General features: G+C 40.1%; 1 protein-coding gene across 1 annotated transcript in view; it reads right to left on the bottom strand.

The window, feature by feature from the left end:
• Window positions 1–25169, bottom strand: part of LOC114354346 (uncharacterized) — a 75960-nt gene that overhangs the window by 26262 nt on the left and 24529 nt on the right. Inside the window, exons 2-7 of the mRNA XM_028306681.1 lie at window positions 13624–13717; window positions 12268–12411; window positions 10132–10211; window positions 7795–7885; window positions 6358–6464; window positions 596–709 (exon numbers count right to left, since the gene is read on the bottom strand). Coding sequence (XP_028162482.1) covers window positions 596–709; window positions 6358–6464; window positions 7795–7885; window positions 10132–10211; window positions 12268–12411; window positions 13624–13714 — 627 coding nt within the window. The 5' untranslated portion in view covers window positions 13715–13717. The remainder of the gene's footprint in view (window positions 1–595; window positions 710–6357; window positions 6465–7794; window positions 7886–10131; window positions 10212–12267; window positions 12412–13623; window positions 13718–25169) is intronic.

The raw sequence follows: 25169 nt of genomic DNA, 5'->3' as shown, positions 1-25169 counted from the left end.
ATTTTGTTGCAATTTCTTACAAAACTTGCTCGCAAAAAGCAATTCTAGTATGAAAATCATCAAACTTCTAATGCTCGTAACTCAGTTCAGACTGAGTTTAGAGGTATACTTGCCATAGTAAGTTTGGTTTATTACACTATTTTGTCATCAAAAAACAAAGTTTGGTCGATGGCCGCGCGAAAAAAAAAAGACGCCAATTTCCGGCATTGTCTTTTAGACTGAGTTTAGAGGTATATATGTCATAGTAAGTTTGGTTTATTACACTATTTTGTCATCAAAAAACAAAGTTTGGTCGATGGCCGCGCGAAAAAAAAAAAGACGCCTATTTCCGGCATTGTCTTTTAGACTGAGTTTAGAGGTATACATGTCATAGTAAGTTTGGTTTATTACACTATTTTGTAATCAAAAAACAAGGATTGGTCGATGGCCGCGCGAAAAAAAAAGACGCCACCTTCCATACAAAATCTGGCATTGCCATTTGGTGTGACATACTTCAAAGAGTTTCTTGTATAACAACTTGCGCGGGCCCGCATTCAAACTGCGCTGCTACTGCCCCGCGTTTGGTCTGCCCAAGGCTAGTATGAACATGTAGTACCTGGCGCAAGTGGCGCAGGCTCTGGCCGGTGAGGTTGGACAGCGAGCGCGGCAGGCCGCTGAGGAAGCCCGGCGGCGCGCGCCGCCCGCCCAGCGGCGTGCCCGGCTCCAGCGGCTGTGGATAGCGACAATGAGCCTCCAACCCAGGATAATATACGTCTCTGTCTCGCACAGAGGGAGCGACAGGGACAGATATACCCGAAAATACGTACTGCGCCAAAGTGAGACAAGATGTTTTATAAGCCCGGCTAAAGCGGCAGCGGACCGCAGACAATGAACACCCCAAGTCTCTGTCTCATTTAGCGAGAGTGACAGGGACGGAGAGGTCAGAGATCCGACAATACGTTAGCGTTAGCCAATAACGTTGCTCGCGCCGCGTGCCCAGAGGCGTGCCCGGCTCCAGCGGCTGCGGACAGCGACAGTGAGCACCCCACCCAACGAGAATATACTCGTCCTTGTCTTACTTAGCCAGAGCGAGAAGGACAGAGAAGTCAGAGCGATCCGATAATAAGTTAGCGAATAACGTTGCTCGCGTCGAGCGCGCGTCGCGTGCCCGGCCCCAGCGGCTGCGGATAGCGACAATGAGCTGACCACCTCAGGATAATATACGTCTCTGTCTCGCTGAGCGAGAGCCATAGGGACAGATAGATACAGCGTTAATGGATAACGTGAAACTTGACTACCCAGTGTTTTATAAGCCCGGCTCCAGCGGCTGCGGATAGCGACAGTGAGCACCCCACGTATACACGTCTCTGTCTCGCTGAGCGAGAGCGACAGGGACAGATAGATACAGCGTTAATGGATAACGTGAGACTGGATTACCCAAAGAGTTTTATAAGCACGGCTCCAGCGGCTGCGGATAGCGACAATCAGCCTCCAACCCAGGATAATATACGTCTCTGTCTCGCTGAGCGAGAACGACAGGGACAGATAGATACAGCGTTAATGGATAACGTGAGACTTGATTACCCACAGTGTTTTATAAGCCGGCTCCAGCGGCTGCGAGCGACAATCAGCACCCCACGATAGTATGGCCGTCCCACATTCGCTGAGCGAGAGCGACAGGGACAAATAGATACAGCGTTAGCGAATAACGCAGTAATGTGACTTGTATACCGCCACAGTGGAGACGACAGTTATAAGAGACTATTGCCCGTTTTCACCATCAATTCCTAATTTTAAGTTACCTCTATGGTAACACATAATAGGCGTTTTGTTGCACCTCACGACAGCATAACCTTCTCTGTCTCTCTCGAGAGCGGGGCGGTGATCATCAAGGGCCACTCCCCACGACAATCTACCCGTCCCTCTCTCGCTTAAGCGAGAGCTTAAACACAAAGCAGACGAGATGTGTTATGGGTAACCAATAGCCTTGTCTATAGCGGCTGCGGACAGCAACAATCAGCCTCCAACCCAGGATAATATACGTCTCTGTCTCGCACAAATGAGCACCCCACCCCACGATAGTATGGCCATCCCTCTCTCGCTGAGCGAGAGCGATAGGGACAGAGATATACGTAAACAGTAAACGCAATGTGAGACAAGATGTTTTATGAGCTCGTCTCCAGCAGCTATGGGCACCAGCGACAATGAGCACCTCACACCAAGAGAATACACACGTCTCTGTCTCAATGAGCGAAAGCAATACGGACAGAGACCCGAAAATACGAACAGAATCTCACGCACTTTTCAGGCTGAATTGCCATCAAAAGACACGAGGGGAGACGAGATGATGTGTTGTTGCAATGAAAGCAAGTAGAGTCCCATTATAAACACGTCTCGTCTTCAGTGGCTGAGAGCAACCAACGACAGTGAGGCTCGATACCCACCAAAGGACACGATATAGCTTAGTCATCAAAATGACAACTTCTCAAAATGACAACCGGGATGCAAAATGTCCACTTCTCGAAATTACAACTTCTTAAAATGTCAACTTCGCTAAAAGACAACTTCTCATGATAATATTGTCTATTTCGGATATTTCGATTATTTGTGGACATTTTGCGTCCCGGTTGTCATTTTGAGAAGTTGTCATTTTGATGACTAAGCCCACGAGATGTGTTACAGGTCTCCTTTTTTTAACTCTCTTGAGGAAAAAACAAAAAAAATCAACAGTAACCAGTAAATATTGTCAGCTATGCGTAATCGTTGTAATTCTCTTTTATTTATTTATTTTTAGGAAAAAGCCATCCTCGATCTACAAATGCACAGGGTCCCCTATAGGTTAAGGACGAATATTTATAGGTTTCGTCTCTTTTGAGCTTCAGAGAAAACGATTGAGCAGAAGGGAAATGAGATTTCCAAACAAAATATGTCGCACTGAGCAAAATGGCCTGCTCACGCTACGTCTTCCGGCTCGTGGGCTGGCCTCCCACTAGGTGGACCGACGATCTGGTGAAGGAAGTGCCTAGATGCGAGCGGCACAGGACCGGTCTTTGTGGAAATCCTTGGAGGAGGCCTTTGTCCAGCAGTGGACGTCTTTCGGCTGAAACAAACGAACGAACGAGCAAAATGGAGCCTAACGGGGGCGTGAAGAAAAGAGGAACCGCTCCGCTTTGGTTGAAAGAACCTTTCCGTTATGAGAATTGTCTCCGCACATCTCGTCTCGTCTCCGCTTTGGTGGAAAACGGCCCTAAGCCTTGATAGGTCCAAAACCCTCACAACTTCAGGCTTTTCTGACTCACCATTAGAAATGCTTCAATAAGGACTAAAATACTAAACGCGCTACGACACAAGAACTTAAACCGACACAAAATATTATTACGTTACAATTACATAACCCGTAACCACAATGAATGAGACGAAAGTTACATTTTTAATTAATTAGTAGAAATTAAGTTAATTTTAAACTGTCTGGTTCTATGCACATTTCTTGCGTTATATAACATTTTAAATACATACATAATTAACTTAATAATTACATACACAACGCATTTTAACTAGAACAATAATATTGAATGAGATTCCGCGTTAAATATTACACTGAAAAAACATTACTTACATTCTTGGAAAATATTCAATCCATTTTCTTCTTTAAAATAGGGGTATAAAATTGCAAATCTATGTGAAACGTTCGTTTCCGACAAAATATAATTTCGACCGCATAATAAATACAAATAAAATTAAAAACACAACTGTGTTTATGTGATACAGTCTTGATATAAACAATATGAAATATTTTATACATAGATAAAACGTATTAGGACAAAAAAATACACAATGTTCAATTATTATGCTTAATTTTACGATTTACATTGAATATAGATAAAATACAAATTCACACAATATACTACAGTAACATCTAGCAATTAAATTATAACTCCTGTATGTAAAAATCATCTGAAATGTCTAAATATGACCAGTAAAGACATCACAATCACAAATGAATGAACATACAATAAATATCAAACAACAAATACTTAAATACGTGTGTATGTATGTGAACATTTAGTGACTACGTCACAAGAAGCATGCACAGAGCAGACCAGCTATACAGCCTACACAATGAAAGCTGGGAGCGGGCATAGACAAGGTAACACTTTGGTCTATGATTCGTGTCGAATCGAAATCAAAAAAGTCGAATGATTCACTGTCATTTCCTCAGATTTCCATTTTAAAATATCTTTTGGAATTTATTCTTAATATCTATAAAGTTCTTTATAAAAGGTATTTTTACTAACTAGAATTTATTTCGCCTCTTATTTAAAACAGCTTTATACCACTGTAATGTAACACTGTTTGTCTCTTTTCATCTCTTCGAAAAGAACATAATATGACAGAAAGTTACTATTCAAAGAATCACAGCACATAATTTTATAAAATTAACATTTTCGAAATTCAGAAACAGCACTGTCAACATTTTTTTTATCCACAACGAGGAATCTCTTTGTCAACTAGTCTATGGTCAACTCTTGTCTATGGCCGCTCTCAGCCTTCATTGGACAGACTTTAGTCCCTTTTCACTGGGTTAGGTACCAATTGAGTGGCTCGGGTTAGTTTGATGACAGGCGCACTTTCGCCTCTGTGGTTGTGGCGTTGAAATTAAAATTCTAACAAAAACTTCTCGTTTAAATTCTGGTAGATGGCGTTACCATCTTTTATACTTTGGCGCCTTTTTTTAGTTGGCGCCATTGTCCTCCTGAAAGGTCCTGTCACTTGCTTATGACTAAGACAGTGGCGCCAACTAGTGAACGCTAGAGCGGTAGGAGGCTTAATGCCCGTATTCACAAACATTATTATGAGGTCTCACAGTGTGCCTGGACGCACAGGGTAACACACGAACCAATCACAGAGCTCTATTCAACGCTGTGCGTTCGATTTGCTGCTTCACTTAAGCGAGCATCGTTTGTGAATACGGGCGTATGACATTTGCAATCACCAGGTTGGCGCCATTGTCAAGTAAGATCTTATCATATCACTTGCCAGTGGCGCTAACTGGTAGTCGTAATCTTCGCTTTTTCGCCATGGCGCAAATACACAGCGGGGAATTGGCCAACACGTAATAGTGTGAACACCATCTCGGTTAATTTCTCCTTTCCCCTCGCGTGTTGGCGAATACTTCGGTGTGCGGGATAGCGCTTCGACTTGGACAATTTTCTGCATAGTGTACTTGCGCCATTAAAAAATATATCAAATCAAAATAAAAATTAATTTTCAACGCCACAACAATGCAGTATTACTTCGCAACTAGATATAAAACCAAAAATTGTGTTGTACAAACTAAAACGCAACATAGTAAACTGTCGTCGCAAACAAAACACAACGTGAATGATGGAATGATGAACATAAAATGTATGCGTTACTGTGTACATCTGTATACAGTGCCCAGTATGTGTGTATGGTAGAAAGAGACAACTGAGTGTGTTGTCACGTTCACCCATACAGCACTTTTAGAGAAACAGTATAACATCTTATGATGCCAATACAAATATTACGCTGCGTATGTGCTGTATGAATCCAGGTGAAGAAGTTTCAAGTAACGACAAATTAAGTCCAAATATGTTGACATACGGTGCATATTTCATGAACTGTGATCAAACAGTCAATTTGCTCTAAAATGAGTCATGCCAGTTTTCACCATCAATCCCAATTTTTTAAGTGATCCCTATGGTAACACATAACAGGAATTTTGTTTTATAGGGGTCACTTAAAAATTAGGGATTGATGGTGAAAACGGGCATACGTATCTGAGGTATGAAAGCGGCACGGGACGGGTGTCATTGACATATTGTGACGTGACAGATCATATAAATAATAATAATAAATATCCTTGGACATTTTACACTGCGCTTCTAGTCCCAAACTAAGCAAAGCTTGTACTATGGGTACTAGACAACGGATATAAACGTACTTATATACTTTTTTTTTGTAAATACATACATATTATACATAGAAAACACCCAGTCCAATACAAACAAATATGTTCATGCACACAAATCTTTGTACTGTGCGGGAATCGAACCCGCAACCTCCGGAATAGTAGTCCATTTCGAACCACTACACCAAACGGCCGACTGAAGCAGATCTGAAGTCACGCTGACATTTGACTGTTACGAAAACACCCTCCCGTGTCGTTCCCATACCTCAGGTACTCGCTCAGTTAAGCGCTTGACCTTATAGTGCACCGTTTTGATGAAATATACACCTTATCATCACTATATTCGCACTACATTTGCTTAAACTACCCAACTCCTTCACCTGGAACAGCGTATGCAGCGTAAAGTAAAATAGCTCTTAACACACAAGCAATAGAGTGCACGTCACCTGTCCCGTGATGATGGAGTCGATCTCCCGCTGTAGCTTAGAACAGCGTAGCTCGGCCGACTCTAGTTGCGCTTGCTTGCGAACGTCTGGAACCTTCGACAGCTCCTCTGGAAAAATATCATGAGAACATATTAATGTAACTCTATCCACATTGGAAAATATGCAACTTTTAGAATAGAATAGAATTTCTTTATTGCGGTAAATGTGGTACCAAAATAGTGATAAACAATGAATGTCCGTATTGTCCGTTTCACACATCTAACCAACGACAATGAGGGCTATCGTTTTTATACTTAACAGTTGGCACCCCTGGCGATTGACAGGACCTTACTCTACAGTGGCGCCATCTTGATGAGTGCAAATGCGATAGTCCTCCTACCATTTTAGCGCTCACAAGTTGGCGCCACTGTCTTCGCTACTAGCAAGTGACAGGACCTTACTCTACAGTGGCGCTAACTGGTGAGCGCTAAAACGATAGCCCTCATTATTGGCATGCAACATACAGTGAAACAGAAAGCACACAATGGGGATGTTGCCTGGGTCAAAAAGCAAGAGTTTTAATTAGTCCGTCAGTTAACTTATCAAAAAATACTCTACACGTATTTTTCACTTTTTCAAACTAATGAAAATTTAAAGAGATAAAGCGCCCCAAAGTTCATAAGAAGAGGCCCGTGACGTCAACGCTTGCTTAAAAATGCCGCACGTTGTGACGTCGTGCGCTACTTCAACGCACCATAACTATGTAATTATTTGTTAGATTGACAAATAAAAATATATGTGTCCAATATTTTTTGATATTAAACATTACGGACTAAAAAAATTTTTTTAGGCAACTAGCCTATTATGTCCAAATAAATAAGTCACTAAGACTAAAGGATTTAAAGGATCTAAACTTAAAAAGTACCCAAAACTTAGATCTGAAATGCGAATTTAGCGATAATCGCCTAAAAAAACACGAATAAAGAAGGAACAATAGACTGAACAGTTCCACATTGTCGCATTTGCAAATAAATAATTCTATTCTATTGCTATGCCTATTTGGAATGGGAGCCCACTCTATAATATGTCATGAAAACATGACACACGGTGACGCCAGGCCAAGAAACTGGTTTTCAGTGTGTCCCATGCCGATGCCATCTGAATTGATATAGAAAAAACGAAATAGTAATGAAATGGGAATGCAATGTAGTGAAATGTAAATGAAATGTAATTAAAATGTAATTGAAATGTAACTGAAATGTAAATGAAATGTAAATGAAATGTAAATGAAATGTAAATGAAATGTAAATGAAATGTAAATGAAATTTAAATGAAATGTAACTAAAATGTAAATGAAATGAAATGAAATGGAAATGTAAGGAAATGAAATGACATGGAAATGGAAAGGGGAATATAATCCTATTTTGAAACCAGTGTTAAGATTTGTAATGTACTCACGGCGCAGGTCGCGGATGTACTTGAGCTCCTGTTCCAGCATCAGGCGCACCGTGCGGGCTTTAGCTGCCTCTAGCTGACGCTGCTTCTCCGGCTGCAGGCGAATAAGGCATTAAGTGAGTAAAGAATAAAGACCAAAATCCAATGAATACTTTAGGAGTTTATTTAATTTATTTTATTTGTTTGTTTTTTTTTTATGTGACAGGAGGCAAACGAGCAGACGGATCACCTGATGGTAAGTGATTACCGTCGCCCATAGACACACGCAGACCCAGGGGCGTTGCCGGCCTTTTTAAGGTGAAGATACGCTCTCCTCTTGAAAGTTTCAAGAGCATGCGGCAATGTGGTTGAATTCCCCGACGTGCACCCAGTTTCAAGCGCGCCTAAACTATTCGCATTCGTTTAGCTAAGTAGGTATCTCCAAATTTCGTTTGAAAATGGGTGCGTTTCAAAGAATACCTTAAAATGTGTGAACACATACATTATCGGGTCATTTTTACTCCTCTAATATAGGTACCAGTGCCTAAGTGAAGTATTTGGATAATGGGCAGGCTTGATATTCGCATTTTTGTTCGTAAGCCGCCTTTGCGACATCTACGGGAAGAGTGGGGGTGGATGTGAACTACATAGTGCTACACCTACATTTTATTGAATTTGTTACGAAGCTCAAAACCGCGAGTAGAATGCTACTTGACTATAAACCAGCGTGTCATCAAACAAAGCACGAGAAATCTAGCCGACCGGAACCTTCGCGCGATCAGCTGAGCACACATCGTTGAGGTCGGCGTATGACATTCCTACGCGGCGCACGTCACTAGGAACTCCAGTAAGTTAACTACAGTTACGTATGCAAGTAAGTGAGTTAGTAGAATATTCTGATGAAAACGTACAGTGTTAAGCACTAAACAATGTTGGATTTTAAGGTACCTAATTGTAATGGTAGAGAGCATATTGTCATTTTACCGCAACGCAGAGGCCAGTGAAGTTTTGATTCGAATAGAATTAATTCAATGCAATGTTACAGTCAAAACTCATAATAGGTCAAAACCATTTTTGACTGCAAACATAAGCCAAAAGTGGTTTTGACTGATGCCCTTCGTTAATGTCACATTTGACTGATCTTTTCCAGTCAAAAGCAAACATAAGGTAGATGATTTAATCAAAATATTGTCAATAATAATGATATTGGTGAAGTAGGAATACATATGTATCCAAATTTCTTCTATCAATTCTCAAATTTATGGGAAGCTACACGAATCCCGAGTGTTTAGGCTTCTAGACTGACCCCATGCGCCAACGCATGCAAAGTATTGCAAAGCCACAAGAAAAGTAATAAATAGTTACGTAGTTTTACAACGTGTGCTGTGTTGTGACGTAGATATGATCAAACGGCAAGTGTGTTTACTCAGCTCTTATGCAAGATTGTTTGCATTTAACTGCTGCAATAAATACACTTCTGGCTGGTTGTAATTTTGTATTTTCGATGCATCAAAGGGCTAGGCTTGGAAGTCTTTCAAATCAACCAGTAAAACATTGATGTCATATATCGTTATTTTATATCGGTATTTAATTAGTTATTCTAAGCGCGTATCGAAACGCAGCTAGTCTCAAAGCATGATTCAGGATGTGTATCCGAGATTCCTTCTTCTTGATTCGCAAGGCAAAATGGCGATAGGCAATCTTGTAACTGATTTGTATTTTTTTATATTCAAGGATATTAGGGGTCAGTTTCACTAGTACTTGATGTCCACTGCTGCATATTGGGATCTTACCTGTCAGTTAAACTCTCAGAATACGGAACAAACCAGAAACCGTCAACGGGCGTAAATGTGTATTCATATAAATTACTCCANGTTCTGTATTCTGAGGTTAAACTACAACTTTTATCAGTTTCGGATATAAATATCTAGCAGACAGTAACCAGACCAGTAGGCCTAGGATGCGCGCCGCGATAAGCGGTTATCACGCCATTTTATCGATTTTGCCCATACATTTTGACGTCGATAAAAGTTATCACGGCGCGCATCTTAGGCCTACAGATGTCTTTATTTGATAAAATTAAATACATAACTTTATAAACCATCTGAAACCTTATAAAGAACTGTGTTATACTAGTGAAACTGGCCCTAACTTGGAAACATTCACTATAAAACATCCGTAAATAGCTGTAAATCACTATAAAAATTGTCAATCATTAGGTCGTTCTAAAAGTTGGTCTAAAAAGCCCACCCACTTGTCTACATAGACAAAAAGCCTATTTTGGGAGAAATCATCTACCATGGATACAAACTATCCCCAAAGAATACAAAACGAAAGTGTTAATTAATATTTAATACTTACGTTGACAGGCACGGGCGCTGTGATGGGTGTTTTATGGCGGGACGCATTCTGTTGCACCGTCAGCACGGTCACGGGGTTAGCTGAAACGTACAGACAAACAATCAATTATGGAGCTGGTAATAATGCGAAAATATTTACGGATTAGTTATGGAGCTGATGTCTCGAGATTATTAATTTAAGTTCTCTTCTTAGTCGGGCACTCTTGTCAGAGTGGTCGTGGTTGCGCTGACGAGGTACCTGGTGGGGTGATGTCATCTCCGAGGGTAGCTCTCCTGGCGATGTGCTTCCATTTCTGACGGTTAGGGGCGTCGCGAGTACATTGGACCATGGTGGACTCAGTGGCCTTCGTGATGGCGTCTATCCAGCTAATTTAAGATATGAATCACCAAAGACATTTTACAGAACGGTTATGTGGACCAATTGATCAATTGGAAAAACCCCGTCGCAGGGACAAATCTATTGAAATATGATTTAACCATCTCATACTTGTAGATGTTTGAAATAGTGAAAATATAATATTACCAAGAAAACAGTCAGCGTCGCCGTCAAATAGTTCGTGACACCCAAAGTAGCCAAAAAGTTCGTAACACGTCTTTGTTACAATGAGGGCTATCGTTTTAGCGCTCACCAGTTAGCGCCACTGTAGAGTAAGGTCCTGTCACTTGCAAGTCGCGAAGACAGTGGCACCAACTGGTGAGCGCTAAAGTGATAGGAGGACTATCGCATTTGCACTCATCAAGATGGCGCCACTGTAGAGTAAGGTCCTGTCAATCGCCAGGGGTGCCAACTGTTAAGTATAAAAACGATAGCCCTCATTGGAATAAGGTTGTGTTGTCAACTTTTTGGCCACTTTGGGTGTCACCAACTTTTGATGCTAACTGTAAAATCTTAAATCGTTCGCAATATTGTAAAAATACATTTAAAATAGGAAAAATACTACAGCAACTATTTAACCAAGCATCAAATAACATTTTTCATTCCGTTTATTAAATTAGCTCTTTCATTTCAGAGTAACATGAGAATAAATCGGCTTTCACTCTCAATTACGATACGAGTGGCATTCATTTAAAAGTAAAACCTTTCTTTGTACACCAATCGAATTGGATTGATATTGTTTTTATCGATGGAACAGATCAACAGACAGCGCTAAAAGTGACATGACTTGGGCTACAGAATCACAAGCTCTTACAGGGCAGATATGTACCATCCTAGACTGCATCCCACTTAACACCAGGTGCGATTGTGTTGTGGTCAAATACCTGCCTTGTTATGCATAAAAAATGGATGATGATTAAGGAATATCTCAAAATGCTATCACCATTTTGTATGGACACAGCTAGGTACAGCATTAAGATTTCCGCGTTGCTACATTCAAGGATATATTATTGAGCAGATCATAGTCGTCATCATCATCATTTCATCCATGGAAGTGCTCCTCCTCGCCTCACCACTAGAGCACGAGGCTGTGCCATGCGCTTTTCTGACCTCGTATTACCTATCATACCTCGTATCATGTGCACGACCTGCTGGTGCGTGTGGTGGTGCACGGGCACTCCGACGACGCGCAGGATGCGGTCCCCGCGCCGTTCTCCTCCTCGCCTCGATACTAAAGCACGAGGCTGTACTGTGCGTTGCGCTGACCTCGTATCACCTATCATCGTACCTCGAATCATGTGCACGACCTGCTGGTGCGTGTGGTGGTGCACGGGCACGCCATCGACGCGCAGGATGCGGTCCAGCACGAAGGCCCGAGCGCCACGCCACTAGAGCACGAGGCTGTGCTGACCTCGTATCACCTATCATCGTACCTCGTATCACCTATCATCGTACCTCGTATCATGTGCACGACCTGCTGGTGCGTGTGGTGGTGCACGGGCACTCCTTCGACGCGCAGGATGCGGTCCCCGCGCCGTTCTCCTCCTCGCCTCGCTACTAAAGCACGAGGCTGTACTGTGCGTTGCGTTGACCTCGTATCACCTATCATCGTACCTCGTATCATGTGCACGACCTGCTGGTGCGTGTGGTGGTGCACGGGCACGCCATCGACGCGCAGGATGCGGTCTCCAGCACGAAGGCCCGAGCGCCACGCCACTAGAGCACGAGGCTGCGCTGACCTCGTATCACCTATCATCGTACCTCGTATCATGTGCACGACCTGCTGGTGCGTGTGGTGGTGCACGGGCACGCCATCGACGCGCAGGATGCGGTCTCCAGCACGAAGGCCCGAGCGCCAAGCCGCGCCGTGCTCCTTCACGCTCTGCACGTATACTGGGTTGTCGCCTGGAATCAGGGGCACTGGGTTAGACACGCGTTTGGTATGGGCTCCTATGATGTGCAAGCGTACAGTTGGCGTGACTGCACGTAGCAACTCTTTAGTTATTGATGTGGTACATCGATAGCAGAACAATCATCACTCAAGGCTCAACGGCTGAGAAGATCAAAATTAACAAAGTACCGCTATATTATGAGGAAGATGTCCGCCACACTACACTGAGACCGAAGAATATCAGTCTTATTTTTCTAATTAATGGACCCAAAATGATTAACTTTATCACTTCGGTATAGCGCGAATCAATTTACAATCCTGAATAATATGTGGCACACAGTAGAGTGTAAAGCAATAATCGAATATTCTTTGTGTCAGGGCATTAACAGAACTCGTGTGGTAGACCTGTGCCTGTGTAAAGTATGCTTTGCATTGAAGAAAGAAAGAAAGAAAGATACATTTATTACAATGGACATCACACAAATACAGGCAATTACATATACATGACAGTGGCACATAATGGAAGAAGAAAAAAATAATAAAAACAAGAGTAAACTGAGCAGTGCCACCCATTCACCAACAAGATACCCACTGCAACGGGACCCCACTCAGCATATTGCAGAGCATCAAGTTCTTTTTTTTTTAATGTGACAGGAGGCAAACGAGCAGACGGATCACCTGATGGTAAGTGATTACCGTCGCCCATAGACACCCGCAGACCCAGGGGCGTTACAGGCAGTGGCGGGGCAAGACCTAAATTTGATGTGGGCAAGACAGATTTCGCGAGGCCTTGTTCTGTGGCTACCTGAAGACGGATTTTATGAAATAATAAAAAAAAAACGGGTCAATGGTCTATTCATTGACAGTTTCTGATTTCTTGATTCAGTGATCATTTTTAAAGGAATTTTGCGCCAAAGAATAATGTTTGTTAATTTTGTGTCTGATTATGGCTGAATTTGTATGGAAAAAAAAACTACATTGTTTAGCTATCAATAATTTATATTTAATAGTATTTAAAAGTTGAATTTGACATGTGAGCAAAATTTTTGACGCGCGAGGCCCCTCGTTCCGCGAGGCCGTAGGCGGTGGCCCACGTCGCCTACGCTACGCCTTACGCCGCCACTGGTTACAGGTGCGTTGCCGGCCTTTAAGGTAAAGATACGCTCTCCTCTTGAAAGCTTTCAGGTCGTTCTAATTCAGGTGTAATGAATGCGTGTACATTTTACCTGACACTTTCATCCCGTATCCATGTTCGTCGCGCGCGATGGTGACGGTGAGCAGATCGTCGCCGCCCGGCGACCCCGCACCGCCCAGCATCACCTGAAAAATGAAAAACCTATATTCAAACTTCAAAGGTTGAACTCGATGTTATCTAATTGAGATCTGAGAAATCTAAAGATGTATTTTTTGTCCTTCTTTGATGACTTGACTCACTTAAGGTCCTATGTCCCCTAGATGGGGCAGAGGGCGACCACACAGTCTACCTTCTTTGATGACAGATGACGTAAGCGTAATGAGAATCAGGTTGGCAATTGGCATTATCCAAAGTCATAACTATTTATTGATAAATTACGTTCATAAGTGCCACTTGTGGTCTAAACTGAATAAATTAAATATTTTTGATTTTGATTTTGAAATAGTACCTATTTTGCCAACTACACAGCGCCAGGCGGCAGCGGATTTGAATTTGATTTGACACGTGTTTTATAGCACTATTACCTATGTATAATTCGGAGTATTTAATTTCTGTTTTAAACTATCATGGTCACTAAACATTAGAATAGTTATTTACGGGATTGCTGCCATGTATTCTTTTTATTTACAAGCATCCGATATTTCGGCACTGTTGCAAGCGCCATGATCACGGAGTAACTGAAGATCTAGCGGGTGAGAGAATTGTTATTATCAGACATATCTGTCTACCCTCTTTCGCAGTCTTTTAACACAATCACCTCCGGTACCACTGATCTCAAACTCACTATTATCTCGCAACTGTTCTCGACATATCGCATATCGAAATGTCGGATGCTCGTAAATAAAAAGGTACATGGTAGCAATCTCGTAGATAACTATTCTAATTTAATTCCTGTTTACAATATAGGCCCTGAGATTTGTCCCCTTTTTTAAAAACAGTCGCATTAAATGGTAGGACTTGGTTGGTTTTTGAGAAATGATTTCAATTCGTACGATGCGAAGTCACAGGCACAGTTCTTCACAGTAGGAACTAATTAATATCCGCTAATTTCGCATCACTCAATTCGGAAGACTTGTGTGACTTGTGTCATGTACCCATCTGGTAGCCATCGTCCAATAAATTGCGCGTCTGCCCACCTGGCGATGTAGGCGTGTTGTCTGGCGCATATTTAATTGCGTAGAGGTTCCCTAAATACGGGGTGACATAACAATTCATTCCAGAAGCTGTGTCACTTGGCAATTGGCAACAAACATGGCGACAAGATTTTAAGCTTTCACGTTCCATTACAATTGACGCCGCGAGCCACCAGTCTGCTAAACGGCTATAGCAACACAACCGAAACTTCAAGATTCGTGTATGACATGGAAAACGTCACCGAATGTTGATAACTGTTACGGACGATAAGGCTATGAAACAATCACTGCACTTCAGATTTAAAATATCACGCTGGAGATATCATCAGAGCTAGTTAGTACCAGGGTTCGAGGATATATATCAAGGGATATATATCAAGATATATATCGGATATATATCCGATATATATCAAGCCGGTTTTGATGATATATATCAACTTTTAAAATTTGTTACTGTATTTGTAATTTTTGACATAAGATTTTGATTTTTTTAGTTGATTTTGCCGTATTTAAAAGAATATTTTATGTTTTTGCTTTATTTATCTGATTTTAAGTTTAAAAACATTAAATACATGTTTATGTAACACATATGCAATATTATTCATGAATAATACAATAAAATAATACTGTGGCTTTCATACAAAATTGATATATATCAAAGTTGATATATATCGGATATATATATCATAAATATCCGATATTTTGATATTTATAATAAATATCGGATATTTTCGAACCCTGGTTAGTACCAACATCATTTCCGTATGCTCAGTCAAACTGTCGTTATCACTCATTTCGGCATCACGTTTTAAATGACAGAGAAGAAATCCGAAAATGTCAGGGAGAAGCCCGCCAAATGTGATCGGCTCATAACAGCATCAGCATCAAAATACTCACTACCTACATTACAGAAGTTTTCAGACAATGACATCGGCAAATGGTGGCTTCTGGCTAACATGTCGTTATGCCTCTTTGTCGCCAAAAAAGCTTCAACTATTCAGAACTAATCTTTAACCGCCACAGCAGACTACCAGGCGTTTTGACGTTCAATTCGCACACGAGACCTCAATGTGGCCGTGACGTCCCGCGAATAAAACTATTATTGCTCATCATAATATGAACGACGGATTCCAGTCTGCACTGCGAGTCGGCGACGTCAACGCTAGAACAAGGACGCGAATATTATTTTTATTTTAACGACACCACAAAGTGATGTATCGTTCAGAAAACGAGAGCGCTTCCTCAATATGATATTACTAGATGAAAACCCGGCTTCGCTCGGGTGAAATTTGACTCATAATACACAATTCTAGGTGCAAACAAGTGCGAGTCGGGCTCGCGCACAAAGGGTTCCGTAGCAGCAAATATAATAAACTTATTATGTCAATTTAATCAACCTATCTCAAAAACTATAAGAGATACTTTGATCAAACCAAAAATCGTTGAAAGAGTTAATTAGCATGCATCACCTCTATTTTTTTTAGAATTTTATACCCCGTAGTTATAAAAATAGAGGGGGGGGGACATACTTTTTACGACTTTGAGAGCTGATATCTCAAAAACCGTTCACTTTAAGAAAAATGTTTTTTAGAAAACTTTATATCATTTTAAAAGACCTTTCCATTGATACCCCACACGGGTATGTACATCGAAAAAAAAGCAGTTTCTTACAAATATTTTGCCATTACAAAAATTGCATGTCACTGGAATTTCTCACTGTGCGAAACTAAATGACATTGACATTTGAACTTCAACTTTTATGGTTATGGCTAATATTCTTCTACTGTGGTTGAATCGGCCAATATCAGGTTTATAGAAAAAACACATAACAAAGAGTATATCATAAAAATCGCGAAACGCACTGATCTCCATTTATTTATGGATCGATGACAACCCAGCAAAAAGGTTTTGGCGCTGATCGCATAGTGAGTGGATGATGAACTACTAAAGATGGCGACACAGCGGTTTGTTTGTCAGTGCCATCGGAATTTAACGAAATTCTCCATTATCCGAATTTTGCGGATATATGTTGTCGACTCAAAATCGATATTTTTTTATGCTTTGTTATTCATATAAGGTTTCGATCCAGTCTACCGTACCCCTTGACGAAATTATTAATATAGATTTTCATGTTTCGTTATTAGCTTTAACGCAAGAAAAACTATTGTTAGTACCTAAAATGGAAATATGTTAATAAACAAAACCCAGTGAGGTGTTACGAATGTTCATCAAACTAGTATTATTGTCGCTTCTATTAAAGAATGTTTGAAAATATTTTCTACAAGCAGTTAAAGACCAATATGACGACTACTCTTACAGCTATGTATACGGTGACCCTTAACGTGTATGGGGCTGTGGATATGAAATTCCGTTGCCGCAGTGCGAATGCGCTATTGATTAGTTGCGCAATCGAATCCAGGGCGGAACCATTCCCGGCTCGAGTGACTTGCCGTTGTAAATTACCAACATTAATAATTAAAACACATACCTAATGCTTTAGAATGATATTGAAGTTGAGAAAAGAACATCTTTGTTTAGCTAGCCTGTGGTAAATTAGAGAGTAGTCATCCTACTGTGGACACTAATTGACTAATCGAATGGTGCAATATTAATCACTGCCCCGTACCTCCATTATTTCGGATACGACTTAGGTATGATTTTTCGTATGAAAAAATAAATCAAAAATACTATCCCTATTTACCTACAGTCTGTGTTTTTCCTTTGAATATTGTTTTATGTCGCTGAATAAAACATTTCATTTTCATTTAATATTAATAAAAATAACATGTCGTTGTCGGGCTGTAACTATAAAACATCAAGGCACCAACTGTATTTAAAAATAACCACATAAATGACCCAGCATAAACAGTCTAGTCATACAAAAAACACGTCCAAACAGCGGACAATGGTGGGTGGCAATTCTGTTGTATCGCTTGTAGACAGAAAAAAGACACAATATTATTAGTGTATCAGGTCTAAAGTTAGTATAAAAGACTACCTTTTCAATTTCATTATTTTGAAAAACTAGACGTTTCAAACTAGTGTAGCGACTGGTAACAGAGTAGCTACCAAGTTCACTGGCAACTGGTAGACAACCCGACGCCGGCTCCCAGTAAGTAAATAAAGATTTAATCTCCACTCCAGCTGACAGCCGTTCAACTAAGTTGCACGTAGAGTAGCTCTACAGAAAACCAGCGATCAAACTCTACATTGAAATGCTCACTGTCAGTTTTTAAGGCATCCCCCATCTCCTTTTATTTGGCATTAAAAAAAATATACTTACTTCAAGTTGGTGTTAGCTAAAAATTACTGCATAATTCACATAATACTCTTTTGGTATGGTAAAAAGAGCCTTTTTCATGTAACGACTCGTAAAAAATCGCCCTAAGGTGCGCTGGCTCCCAGCAAGTTAAGAAAAATATTTTATCTTCATGATCAAGTGGCTTTACATTGAGCTACGATGGTCAATTTGACATTTGAATTCTATTGGAGGTAGATCATGTAATATTAATAATGACTATTAATAATTTAATAATAATATTGCATGACGACTAAATGTTTGCATATCGCTATGTCGATGAAACATGTTGTTCTCGTAACAAGATAATAACTGAAATGTACCATGTTTTATGCAAATAAATAATTTGAATTTGAATTTGAAAAAAGGTGTTTAAGTAAATGAAAGCCAGCTATTGAAAAACAATAACGAAGTGCTATCTTCATTGTTATTACGTCTCTTTTTATTCAGTGTGGAAAGAGACAGAGAGAAGCCTTTCTGCTTCTAATAAAGCGAATGGTACCAGAATCGCCCCCAACGGCAACGTCCGATGGCAGACTACCCGACGCCGGCTCCCGGTAAATAAATAAAGATGGTATCTCCCGCAGACGGCCGTTCAACTAACACGGACGGTTATGTGCTGTTTTAGTAGGAACCAGACAGTTTTGGGGAGTTTTCGCTGTGAGAACTTAGACCTAGCGTATAGAAGATATAATAGAGGTGTTAAAAATATGTATGATGCGCATCTAGGGTTGCCAACTCTTGAAAGGACTAACCCGGGAGAATTGTGGGGGGGGGGGGCTTGCTCCATAGTTGCTCCATCACGCTGAATACGCGCTCGAATGAAGCATTAATAGAGACAGGAATGGAAAGAACAAACGTGACCATTTTTTTTTATTCAGGACAGGGATTTCTGTCTTTTGATTTCCTAAAGAAGTCAACCCAGCGTAAATCCACTCGATTTTCTTCAATAAGATGTGGTGCACCTCACGCAAAAGTCCAACCTCATCGTACAATTTGTCACTATCTATGTCAATATTTAATAATTCCTGGAGTTTACTAATGCTGGTCCATGTGATTGGTTCTTTTAAAGATAAAATTTATAAACAAGTACGAGCAGCAATGGATGCATTTAATTTTTAGAAATACCGGAGAAAATATTGCTCTCCGGGAGGTCGGGAGGTTAACCATTATTTCCGGAGTCTTGGGAACCCTATGCGCATCAATAAAAATTAGATTCAAGTCTAACATGTTAGTTGAAATGTACATATAAATCAAGGAAAATTTTCATGACATAGCCTTATATAGAGTTTTACGATTTAAATAAGTTTTTTTTTTTAAAAGTCTGTTGCAAGTGTTTTCTTATGCGCGATAATCTAAAGAATCGAAACAATTCCAGACTTTTCAATACTGATAATAATTTTACAGTAAATGCTTAGGGTCTCTACATTACGGTTTAGGGCATCAATTAAAATGCCACAATATATTACGAGAAAATTACTTGCATGTTGCCAAGTCCACATTCTCAGCATTTAGATCAAACTAGAACCATTAGGTGCAGCAATGTTACTCTATAAAACGTTTTATCGCCAAAACCGGTGCAGTTACATTAACGTACAGTTCGCAGTATATCAGACTACAATTTTGATGGAAAATCGCACTTAATACCACTAAATAAGATGCTTTAATTTAGCTAGATGTGCTATCGTCTCTAATTACGTCTAGAGGCTGAGCAAGACACGTTCAGAGAACAGTTTACAGGCTAAGTGAAAAATACGTCATGACGTCGAGCAAGGTCGTCGCGTGGCGCCCTTGGCGTTGCTATTGTCCGTAGCTGTGGTTTGTGTTACTTGTAACTGAGTAAAGCCACAGCAGAACAGATTCTACATGTTTGTTGCGAAGTCGCTCTTATTTCAAGTGCGTAAGATGCTAAGATGTATGACTTGATGTGACGTCATATGTTACGTCGTACACCAGGATTGAAAGTAGGTAAACACTATTTTAGCTATTCTTAGACCAAAACCAATTCGAGATAGGTCAGTAAGTGTTCTTTTACTTCCAACTAAGGCACTCTAGCCTGGACTGAAGTATATGTAGACCCAATTACCCTAACAAAATTGTTGGTTGAAAAATCAGGAAACTCTCCCTGTAAAAATTGAACCATTCAACATACGGGAATATGCTCCCAACTCCTCATATTACACGCAACAATACCGCTTTTGATATGTCCATTAACAAACCCCTCCAAACTCACAATAGACGTATAAATTGGTCAATTCAAAATACTACGAAAGGTCCGTAAACTGCCCGAACTATTCCGTCCTATTTGGGGATTCCCCTTTTAGATACGGTTTGTTTGGAGTTTTAATGACTTGCAAGAAACGAATGTGCATTAGAGCATTAAAAAAAGTATTATGTTATTCCTCTATTCCTCAAGTCCTACGTCGTAAATAGTAGTGACAGCTTTGGCGTCCTAAATAGAGATGAAATATATGTATGTACCGTTAAATGTTTACTACAACATTGTGGATACTCTACATAAAATACATCGTTCAGATTTTTGAGCCCTCACATATTTGCACGAAGTTACTCCAAAAATTATCATCATCATCATCATAATTTCAGCCACAGGACGTTTGCTAAACAGGCCTCCCCCAATGATTTCCATATCGCCCGGTTGGTAGCGGCCTGCATTCAGCGCCATCCTGCTACCTTTATGAGATCGTCGGTCTCCAAAAATGATATAAATTCAATATTTATGACAATATTAATCTGATAATGTAGTTAGTGGTTTTGGTACTCATACCAAGTTATTTCGTAAATAAGGTCAACAAACGATCACTAGAAAATACAACGGCCCCAAGACAATCGGGATCGGCCGTAACGGCGAAACCATCAATTATGACAAAACGTGCATACTCCATTTCGTACACAAAACCAAATTTCTTTGTGTCGAAAGTAGGGCCGGCATTATTCCATTATAAGTGAACATAATCTCTACTTTCATCTGTGTACATGTTAAGTCGTTAATACAACAACACAGTTATGTACAGTAGACTCTTTCACACTCTTTCGCAGGCAGAAAGAGCATATCTTTAACAATTAGCAGATACATAATAAGAAAGAAAAGTTATATTTTTATTGTCTTCGGCACTTTTGCGATTTTGGTTAAAGTAGGTACCTAATAATGTGCTCACAGTTTTTATTGAACTTCGAAAGTTCTGAGCTCCAAGGGCGTTTAGTTGCAGTCTGCTAATGGATACAGTCTGCTACCAAACGTGAAAAGAGAGAGAACCAACAATTAGCTTACAAGCTATGTTTTGTTGATGGACTATTGAGTTGATGAGGGCTATGTAAAGTTTTAACACTTATCAACCACAAGTAGAGAAGAGAAATGAAGGCACAGCGCCAAATACTAATGATGATCAAATTATTGATTATGATATCATGTACATTGTAGGTAGACATAAAGATAAAATGAATGTCGAACTTTGAAAATCAGTATTTATTTACGGCAATAGCCTTCAGGATAACATTTCGATAATAATCTTCATGAGTCAACCTGAGAGATAAAAACATCTTGCAAACATAAGTGACTACCATTCAGATAAAAATATCTTCTAATTTATGATTGTAAAATCGAAAACATATCAAATTATCGTATAACATACCACCTTTTACAACATAACAGTCGCAGACTCGCAGTCACCCTTTTTCATTCATTTCAATTGAAAATTAAAAAGCTGGAACTACTTACTCTACGTACCTACACTTTGTACCACCCATACTGTCCTATTTGAATCATTGTGTCGTATAGCGCACTCGTATCGTGCCAGTTCGAGCGATGTTTTTACTATCACAGGAATTTTATTATCAGCTGAACTAAATGTTGGTTTATTAACTTATGGCTTTAACATTGATAATGATTTCCAAGTGTCACATAAGAAATATTAATTTATGTTTTAGTATTGAATAATAAAGAAGTATTTCACAATATCTGGCTACACTAGTGGTGAGAACAGAGTTTGTTCCGGTGTCTCAGCACTTGCCAGATTTAAAGCTCTAAAGCTGGTAGGAAGTTATTTATACTTTATGTTTTTACAGGTTTCTGCCCGGTATTTCATTTGTCACAGAAAGTATTTTTCACAAGTTCTGCGATCAAAAACACGGTCGTAAAAATATAAATAATACAGGTAGGCAGGTAGGTATATGATCACATCTCGGCGACTAGGTTTGTTGCGTTTGTATAAAAAATGTCGCACTCCAATCTCTATTCGTCCAAAGTTCAGTAAAATATTTACATTTACCTGAGGCCAAGCAAATTTTTTAAGAAAACATAAGTTTTTTAATACTTATCGCAGTATCGTTAACATTGCGACTAATTTGGGGTCATTCTACAGGCTACAGGTACAGACAGACTAGATGGACCGACTATCTAATGAAGGTCGCGGGAAGTACCTGAGGTGGAATTGTGCAAGTAAAGCAATCGTAATCATTTGACAGTTCATAACGTACGATAAAGTTAGTTAAACAAAGCATTTGACAGAATAATCGTACGTTATGAACTGTCAAATGATAACGATTGCTTTACACAATTCCACCTCTGGATGCGGGCAACGCAGGATCGGTCGTTGTAGACATCCTTGGGGGAGGCCTTTGTCCGGCTCCAGTGGACGTCATTTAGCTGAAACGACTACCGACTATCAATTTTATAGTGGCACTATGTTTCGCAAAACAAATTCTGGAGTCGTACGCAACGCAGACGAAAAGATTAACTGCCGGCCGTTTTCTTTCGTCGTGGTGTGCATTTATAATTGTTCAGTATCGAAACCGCATTACTTTGGATGCAACAACATGAGGCAATCGGAGTAATTGGGTGGGAAAATATTTTAGTCCAAAAAAGACTAATGGGTAAAGATGGATGGATTTGTATTGTCGCTTTGAAACACAGTGATGATTGCAAAGAAGAGTAATGAGACAAACAAAAATTATATCGTACTTTGAGCAAAAGGCCGTATCAGGCCTGTTCATCTCCGCGAGTTTACATCGAAAACAAAACACGCACGATGGCCCACCTACAGGATACTATTCGACAAGGCCTCACATACGAGCGAACATTGACTCACGCACGCGTATTCTTGTGTATGATGGAAGAAAATAATGAAAATGGTGTACTGAATACTGTGCAGTATTTAACTGCCTAAATAATAATAAAAACACAGAATGTACTTTTTTAAGTTGCCTCAAGACACTGAGAGGTAAATAAGTAGTTAATATTATTCATGATAATTCATGCTAAATCATGTATTTCCTCCGCCATTTTCCGCAGTTTGGCACCTCACGTCATATAATTTTACGAAAGTCAGCCCTATAGCTTCGGCTCAGTGCCGATCACTGACGTTAGTCAACAAAATGGTGCTTGACTCTTGCTTGAGACAGGCTAAATTACACCATATTGTTAATGACATTGAGCATACATTTTTTTAAATACCTTCGCAAAGTAAAACTTCTGTACGTAATACTTATTATTATTCTGTGGCCGTATCACAACAGACAGATGTGGAATCTGAAAAGACTAAGACCAAAAATTTCGAACTCCTATGTTCTTCTGATCAATTTCGTTGCGGGTCCAATGACAGTTTAACTTTCCCCCGGGACAAACTTGACCTTCATTGGTTGGGTTTTTATGGCGGTCAAGCTGTAGATCCTGGCTACACAGGAGTTGCAGTGGTGGGAACGAGAGGTGGGAATAGTCCCGTTGTCCCGTACCAGAAAGTACCGAGTCCGGCTTCTGTGTTTTTGGACCTGGCAACTCTATTCGCGATGCATCGCGTTCATTTTGGCTTACAGAAACTTAATTACTTAATTGTCGCAATCGCTACAAAGTCAACGATATCCGCCACCGTTAGAACAATCATAAGAGACAGTTGGCCACATTTCGCGGCGATGACATCACCCACCTGAGTCGGTCAGCTGAGATGCCGTTATATAATTTTAATTGTACAATTTGATTTATTTACGGTGCTTCACATTTATTTGCTTTCTGGAAACTTGGGTCATCATTTAATTTTGCTTGCGCGAACAAATTCTATTTCTAGAGATTTGAGCAATTATAATGTAAGAGATAGTAGTATAATATAAACAGAATAAACTCTACAAAATGTAAAGCAGATACATAGTAAAAGAAGAAAGGATCACAAACACATTTCTATTCTCTACGAGAAATGGCACTCTCCCTTAAAAATAATCATCATCCAAGTTCCAACATTTAAACCTTTAATAGTAACTAGCCATTAATAAGCAGAATAGCAGCCAGACAAAACATAAACAATCAGATGTCGATAAAAATAATTACATTATTTTTAATTATCTGCTGATATTATGGCCAACTTCATTAGCAATTCCAACCACGCGTGTTTCGCGACCCTGACCTTTATCCATCAACACAGATTAGAATCCAAAACTAAGGATGATGCATACTCCGAAATAATCGGAGCGAAACTCGACTAGCACTAAATCAGCTAGGCGTCCTGCTGACCTCTCGTTACGAATGTCAAACAAACTAACACACAGGGTGTTTTTAGGTAAAATACTTAAATATTTTTTGCAAAATCATAAGTTATTACAACCATTCTAATACAATTTGTGTGATATCGCGGAAGACGTAGTGTGGGCAGGCCCCCACTAGATGCGCCGACAGTCTGGTGAAGATCGCGGGAAGAACCTGGATGCTATGGAATGGAAATCCTTGGGGGAGGCGGATGAAGATCCGGCAGGGTTGAAACGAACGAATATCGTAGATATATGGTTCAAAAATTCATCTCAAACTCTGTGGTAACATTGTTTATCATTTAAGCGCTTTAGTGAACAGTGAGTCAGTTCCTGCTGCGTTTATAAACCATTATTATAATGATATCATCACGTCGTGTCTCTTTATGACCCAGACTGTCTAAAAATCATGTCAAAACTTATGCACCGAAATTATTTATTGAATCTCTTAAAGTACAGGAAGATTGAGATTGGATTGGAAGCAGCTGGATGCCGCAGGACGAAGCAGCGCAGGACCGATCGTTGTTGAAATCCTCGAGGGAGGCGTTTGTCTAGCAGTGGACAGAATTTTACTAGTTGAATTCAAGGCCCCTAGTCTAGCGTAATGGACCATCAAAA

This window comes from Ostrinia furnacalis, unplaced genomic scaffold, assembly GCF_004193835.3.
Source record: "Ostrinia furnacalis isolate ACB-3 unplaced genomic scaffold, ASM419383v2 OfSCF2046, whole genome shotgun sequence".
Classification (NCBI taxonomy): Eukaryota; Metazoa; Arthropoda; class Insecta; order Lepidoptera; family Crambidae; genus Ostrinia; species Ostrinia furnacalis.
This window is presented reverse-complemented; position numbering and strand designations above follow the sequence as displayed.